The 7,527-nt window shown below is 62.8% G+C and overlaps 1 protein-coding gene across 1 annotated transcript in view; it reads right to left on the minus strand.

Annotated features, from left to right (window-relative positions):
- Cdh22 (cadherin 22) overlaps positions 1–6,615 on the minus strand; it is a 62,341-nt gene extending 55,726 nt beyond the window's left edge. The window contains exon 1 of the mRNA XM_048349407.1: positions 6,367–6,615. Coding sequence (XP_048205364.1) covers positions 6,367–6,615 — 249 coding nt within the window. The remainder of the gene's footprint in view (positions 1–6,366) is intronic.
- Positions 6,616–7,527: the final 912 nt, after the last annotated feature.

Here is a 7,527-nt window from a genome sequence, read left to right on the forward strand (position 1 = left end):
ATCTGGGGCGCCTCCCCCCCCACAGGCCCGCCACCTGCTTGGCTAAGCGGCACACATTCTGCCCAGTGTGGCGGGGACAGATGCCACGGCTGAGCTCCCGCTGGCCCCGCCCCTGCCCTCCCAAACACGGCTGCTACGTTTCTGATGGGAAGCAGGATGCACAGAGAGGGCGAACCATCTGCTGCGCGTAGCACAGCTCTGCTGAGCTCTGAACTCCGGGGCTCACCCATGGGGTGGCCAGGGGCTTGTTTATCTCTGAGCCTCGTTTTCCCCCCGGGAGGAAATCAGATCCTGCGTGACCTGGCACAGATAAGGAGTTACCGAATGCCTGGTGGTTGTGACCTGAGCGCTGTGCCCGCCGGGGACATCCCCCACCCGCCCCCCATCACCGGGGTCTCCCCTCGTGCATGGCAGCCCTTGACATTTTCACTCAGCTCTCGGGAGGGCCTGGCTTCTTGAGGAGGAGTGGGGAGGAGGGAGTGGAACTGGGGGTGATGTCATCGATGTTCTGTGAAGTGTGACGAGAGCTCACGGGGGGGGGGGGGGGGGGAGGGGGGAGGCCAGCGGCTGCTCCCTGGGGACTGCAGAGTCTCGCAGGGCCAAGCGGCCTGGGTGGAGGGAACAGAGCTCAACGCAATGGATCTGAGCGGGGCCGGGCCCTGCCTGGGAGTGGAGAGGGCGCCCGGCTGGGTCCCAGGAAGATCATTGCTCAGCTGGAAGCTGGGCAGCAACGGAGGGATCTGATTTTGCAGGGGAAGAGCCTGGGGGTCGGGGAGGTCCCTGGGCAGCCCCCTCCACCCCCCGGGGGGCACCGGGCTAGTGTGATAACCACGCCCACCGCAGAGGATGAGGGAGGGAAGAGGGAGGAGGAAGGGCTGCAGCTCCCTGCTGAGCCACGAGGCTGGGCAGTGGCCATCTTGACACCAGCCTTGGCCCTGTACCCAACGGGCGGCGGCCACCAGTGGCCTCTCCCCTCAGAGCGTCCATGCTGTCCCTGGAAAGGGACCTCCAGTCACAAGTCACGAGGCCGCGTGGGCTCTGGGGTCGGGAAGCGCTGCCTGCCCGCGTGGGCTCCGCCATGGACCTGTTGCTCCCTCCCTCTCTGAGCCGTCCTCTCCTCAGGCGTAAAGGGGGCGGGCATCACGTCCCCACGCACTGCGAAGACTCCTCACCTCAGATGTGGGGGGGCTCCGGGCACACGCGGGCGCTGCGGGGGGGGTCCCCCTTCCCTCCCCTCCACACCCCTGGAGCATCTCACGGTGGCACACGTGTGTCCCCAGACGTCACAGGCCAGCGTAGACTCTGCCCAAGCACCCTGTGTCCCCCACCCCCACTACACACACCAGGCACCCTGATGGCGGCCACAGGGGAACTCGGGTGTGGGAAAGCTGAGCGTACACACACATGTACGATGCACATGTGTGTGTGCACATGACACGCGAGTGCATGTGTACGTGCGTGAACCTGCGTGCAGATGTAAATGTATATCACATGTGTGCGAATGCATGCGCACGTGTGTGTCTGAGGGCATGCGCGTGTACGTGTGTCCTTGCACGTATACACATACATGTGACGCGTGCCCGGGTGTGCACAGAGCATGAGGGTGCACGCTACCCCTGCAGCAGACAAGGAACCAATGAGCCCCGACACCAAACGCAAACGCCTGGGACTTCCGGAAGCTGCTCGGGGTTCTGTTCCTGAGCTGAACGGGGAAGACGGTTACTGAGCACGCGTAAATGTTCGGGAAAGTTCTAGGACTGTACCGTTATCTCTGGATGTCTCTCACGGATCCTGTGACTCCTAGATTACTCTCTTCCTGTTATGGGCTGGCAAGCTGAGGCCCAGGGAGGGCCCACTTCCAACCCCATGCCGCACAACCAAGAAGGCTGGCATTGCACCCTCCCCGCCCAGGGCCTCGACCACAAACAACACGGGAACACCACAGTGATAGCTTCTCTTCCCAGGGGGCTGAAAAAGTGGGATTTACGAGCCCATTAATTACTTCCTCCTAATTAAATCAAAATTAAATGCGAGCAGAGGTACGTTTTCCTTATTAAAGACAATTAAACGGACAGCCAGGCTACGCAAATGAAACCAGTCTGGGACTTACGCGGAAAGCAAGTCAAATAATAATAATAATAATTTTTTTCTAAAAAAAAAAAAATAAAGCCTCCTCCAGAACGAGCGGGTGTGTTGTTCACGCCAACGTTCCTCTTAAACCAGGAGTTCATCAATTTTCTTTAAATATTAGCAACTTAATTAAATCCTCTCTCCTCCCCACTTTAATCCCGCCGTATATCTAAAATAGATCTGACCGCCCACAGAAGCTGGTCGTAAGTGCTGACCCTATAATTCTATCTTAATTTTTTTTTTTTTTAAATCCTACAAAATCCACATCGAGCTTTCCAGAAGCCTCGGGGAAATCACGGGTCGGAAAAAGGATTAGTCAAAGCACCCGGCTCTTGAGGCGGTGCTGGGGGGGGGTTGCTCCACGAGTGGGTGCCGTTGGAAGGTCCCATGAGGGGCGGCCAGGGGCCTCAGCGTGGGGGGGGGCGGGGCTTGGGACCGCCGCGCAGCTTCCTTCCCGTGGGCGCCGGCAGGAGCCTGGCGTGAGCGATGGAGCTGGGGCCGCCGGGAAGTAGGTTACGGTGGGCGCTCGGGGTTCACTCCGCCTGGTGCTGTTGCTAAGCTACCTTTGCAATCCGACAAGGACGGATGCCTCAGAGCGGGCTCCCTCGGGTGGGGACCGGGAAGCCACGAACGCATGGAAACCACGGAGAAGTCCTTTCTCCTGGAAGAGTGAGGAGCACGGCTGAGAGTGTGCGCACGCACGCACGCACGCACGCACGTGGGTGCACAGGTGAACTCCTACATGGGTGGCTCGACTGGCAAGGGAAAGGTGCTTAAAAGAAAAGAAATAAAAAGCCCAGGCTCACATGTGGAGGGTGATGACGGGCCTTCTCCAAGTGAGTAGTGAGGAAGTCGAATTTCAGGGTGCCAAGAAGGCTTTGGGGCTCCAGGGCAGGCTCCCTAGAGTGTGTGGATGCAGTGTGCACACCGGGGTGTCCAAACGTGGGCATGTGCCCCGCGCACAAGAAGTCCCGGGGCTCTCCTAGGTTCTGATGTGGGGAACACCGCCCCCCCACCAGGTCTCCCCACAGTTGTTTGAGCAGGTCTTAGCAATATCCCACTCCACAGATAAGAAAACTGAGGCACAGAGAGAAGAGCGGTGTAGCGGGGGGGGGGGGGCGGGGAAGGTCACGCTTCCAGGCCCAGCGGTCCCCTGAACTACACACAAGGCCCCCATAGAAGGAAGGATGCTGGGGCGTGGAGTACAGTGCCCCACACCTGTAATCACAGCTAACACTTGGGAGGCAGAAATGGGGAGGATCGTGGTTTGAGGCTAGCCTAGGGGAAAAGTTAGTACGACTCCATCTCAACAATTAAGTTGCACATGGTGGCACACACCTGTCATCCCAGTGATATAGGAGGCACAGGTGAGAGGCTGGAGAACGTCTGCCTAGCAAGGATGAGGCCCTGAATTCAAACCCCCGTACTGCAAAACGGAGGGCGGAAAAACCGGGGACCTTCGGGAGGGGGGACGGGAGGAGAAGGGAGGCGCAGGGGAGGGAGACGGATGAAGGATGGCAACCGGCGAGCCAGGACATATCCAGATGTGGCCAGAGGCTTCAAGAGGCTGCAGCCAGGAAGGAGAGGCCTCAGGGCCCACGTGGGGCAAGCACATGGCCGCCACTTAAAACAGGGCTCTTGACTTGAAGTGGGCAGCCAGCCAGCGCTTGGACACAGGGCTGCGCGTGTGTGTGCGTGGGTGGAGGTACTGGGGCTTGAACTCAGGGCCCGGGCGCTGTCCCTGAGCATTTTTGCTCAAGGCTGGCACTCTACCACTTGAGCCACAGCGCCACCTCCAGTTGTTTTGCTGGTTAATTGGAGATAATTGAAAGTCTCGCAGACTTCCTGTCCGGGCTGGTTTCCAAGCACGATCCTCAGATCTCTGCCTCCTGAGTATCTAGGATGACAGCTGTGGGGCCGCCTGTGCCTGGAGAGACGCCGCTTTGCTTGGCCGATGTGGCTGTTTGGCTTCGGCACAATCTTTTCCCCCAGGCCTCAGTTTCCCCTTGTCATTGAGATGAGCAGCCCTGGGGTTGTGCCGATACGGGGGACCTTTTTCTGCACCTGGGATTTTGGGGTGTGGCAGCTCAGATGCTGGACCCACATCTCCTCTGACCCAACCAAGGTCAGAGTCCCTCTTGGTCTCTCTGGGGTTCTCCTGGAGCCCCCCGCTTTTTACCCAGGCTGGGAGGCCTCAGCCAGGTCCGCTAGGCCTGGCCCCTGCCCCCCTCCTCACTGGGGGGCACAGTGCACACGTTGGCGGGCCACTGGGCCACCTACTGGTCCACGGAGGGGAGCCCCGATCTCTGCCCCTCGCCGTGGAGGATTAAGTACTTCACAGGAGAATCATAAAAAAACAAAACAAAACCCAAACCCGAACTTGAACAAACAAGCCGCAGGCTAACCACTCTGTGTGCTCTGTTTCCTTTAATCCTCCACAACCTCGAGAAGTGGGCTCTTGACGCCCCATCTCGTTAGACGTGGGGAGACAGAGGCTCGGGGCGAGGAAGCTGTTGAAGGCAGAGCGCAGGGACTGGGGAGCAGGGCCAGGCCTGGGACTGCATGCGCCTGGATTCTGAGCTGCTTGCCATGGGCCCACCTCCCTCCCTCCTCCCCCCGCCCCCCCCTGCCCCGCTTGCAGCCCCCCCCCCCCTTCTGGGCCGGGGCGCTGGCTGGGAGCCCCGCAGTCCCTGCTCTGCCTCCAGGTTGCTGGCAGCCTGGGCCAAGGCCCTGAGCCTGCCTGAGCTCCATCTGCCAGATCCACAGGTTGCTCAGATCGCTGTGTCTAGACCACGGGAAAGGCGCGTTTCCTACAAGCAAACCTGAAGGTTTGCGTCCAGACCTTCCTCTGTCCCCGTGAAAGACTCCGAGCCACTGAACCACTCCGCCTTCAGCCTGGGATGCTTAGACTCATTTCAGCACACGGGGTGTCCTGGAGCTGGCTTCCTTCCTGCCAATCAAAACCTCCTGCACTGCTGGTAAGTCTCTTCATAAGGCCTCCAAGTCTTTGCCTTCATCTCCATTTGGCTGGACGAACTCCTAGTCATACCTCAAAACCCTGTTCAGGTGTTTTCTCCTCCAATGAAGCCAGCCAGAGGTACCTTACTGAGTGCCTGCTCAGTTTCCAGGTGCTGGCTTGTGAAGGCTTCAGTTATGTGCCAGTGTCTCTACCATTCTGGGGGACCCCCAAATGACAAAGGCTTCCCCAGCATCCTATCTGTACCCTGCCAGGGACAAGAATTAATCAATGAATCAATGAATGTCTTTCTCAGCCTCAGTTCCTTGTACTTCTAGGACTCAGATCTTCAGCTTGGTCATCCAGCATTTTCTCAGAGAGTGTGAGAAAGTGGCTTTCATTCACTCATTCATTTCTTCAGTGAACCATACGGAAACCGTTTCTGTGCCGGCACAGAGGATTTTAACAGCAAAACAAACCCAGTCTGGACAACAAGACACACAGGACTTGCATAATCAAACACTGCTGTGCGTAATTAAGGACCAGTGGGGACAGATCCAGGGGCCTGGGGGGACATGCAAAGGGTGGGGTGCCATCTGTCCCAGCCCTGGTGTGATCAGGGCCAGCTCCTCTGAGGACGCAGCACAGGAGCTGAGGCCTAGCTGGGGTGTAAGGGGCCTGGTTAGCAGAAGGGGAAAGCACAGGTCAGAAGGGGCCAGGTGGGCAGGGGGGAGGGGTCAGGAAGAGGGGGCAAGGTGGGCAGGGGGGAGGGGTCAGGAGGAGGGGGCAAGGTGGGCAGGGGGGAGGGGTCAGGAGGAGAGGCAAGGTGGGCAGGGGGGAGGGTCAGGAGGAGGGGGCAAGGTGGGCAGGGGGGAGGGGTCAGGAGGAGGGGGCAAGGTGGGCAGGGGGGAGGGGTCAGGAGGAGGGGCCAAGGTGGGCAGAGAGGAGGGTCAGGGGGGGGCAGAGGGGAGGGTCAGGAGGAAGGGTCAGGTGGCAGTGGGGAGGGTCAGGAGGAGGGGGCAGGGGGCAGAGGGGAGGGTCAGGAGGGGGCAGGGGGCAGGAGGGCAGAGGGGAGGGTCAAGAGGGGGCAGGGGGCAGGCGGGCAGAGGGGAAGGTCAGGAGGAGGGGTCAGGGGGCAGAAGGAAGGTTCAGGAGGGGTCAGGAGGGAGTGGGGAGGGGGCTTTCAGAGCGCAGCAGGACTGGGGGCTGGGGGGAGGGAGCCCGGTGGGGTCAGGACCCCGGCTCAGCCCCTGGTGGGCTCGGTGCGGGCCTGGCGTTACCTTGCCCACGTAGAGCGGCTCCGTGCCCGTGTACTCTTCCACCACGAAGAACTGGTTCCACACCCAGCCGCGCTTCACGCGTGCGGTGCCCGGCGCGCCGTCCTGCGGGGCCCGGGTGGGCGAGGCCGGCGACGGGGAGGAGGCCGGGGCGGCGGCCGGCGAGGCGCCCAGCAGCGGCGGCAGCAGCAGCAGCAGCACGGGCGGCAGCGCGGCCCCGGCCCGGAGCGCGCCGTCGGGGCCCGGCCTCATGCTTGGCTGCGCGGCCCGGCCGGGGAGCGGGGACTGGAGGCGGCGGGCACCGCGTCACATGGCGGCCCGGGCCGGGGCCGGCTGCACGGGGCGGGCGGGGGCGCGGCCGCGGCCGGGCATGGACGGCCCGGGTCCCCGCCCGCGCCCCCCCGGGCCGCGCCCCCCCCGGCCGCGGGGTCACCAGGCGGCGCCCCGGCAGCTCCCCGCGGGGCCGCGCGCCATGGTCCCCCGCGCCGGGGGCCCTGGATCCGGGGACGGCTAAGCCTGGGCCCGACCCATCCGAGCCTGCGGGAGAAACGGAAAAGCGGTGGGTCAGGTGCGGGCTGGAGGGCGGGCGCTGCCGGGGGCGGCGGAGGGGGGGGGGCGGTGATGGGGGAGATGCCACACTGACCCTCGTGGTCCCTGTCCTGGGAGCCTGAGTGTGGCAGCCCAACCTCCCCCATGCCCTGCCCCCCTCCCAGCCCCCAGGTCCCCTCCCCCCCTCCTCCAGCTCCCAGGTCCCCTCCCCCCTCCCTGTCCAACTCCCAGGTCCCCTCCCCCCTCCCTGTCCAGCCCCCAGGTCCCCTCCCCCCTCCTTGTCCAGCCCCCAGGTCCCCTCCCCCTCCCTGTCCAGCCCCCAGGTCCCCTCCCCCCTCCCTGTCCAGCCCCCAGGTCCCCTCCCCCCTCCCTGTCCAGCCCCCAGGTCCCCTCCCCCCTGTCCCTGTCCAGCCCCCAGGTCCCCTCCCCCCTCCTTGTCCAGCCCCCAGGTCCCCTCCCCCTCCCTGTCCAGCCCCCAGGTCCCCTCCCCCCTCCCTGTCCAGCCCCCAGGTCCCCTCCCTCCCCCTCCAGCCCCCAGGACTCCCTAGAGACCCCACTCAGCAGCTGCCTGCCCCTCTCCCCTCAACCTCCACAGCTTCTAGAAGGTGTCACCAA

The sequence above is a fragment of the Perognathus longimembris genome, chromosome 6 (genome assembly GCF_023159225.1).
Source record: "Perognathus longimembris pacificus isolate PPM17 chromosome 6, ASM2315922v1, whole genome shotgun sequence".
Lineage (NCBI taxonomy): Eukaryota > Metazoa > Chordata > Mammalia > Rodentia > Heteromyidae > Perognathus > Perognathus longimembris.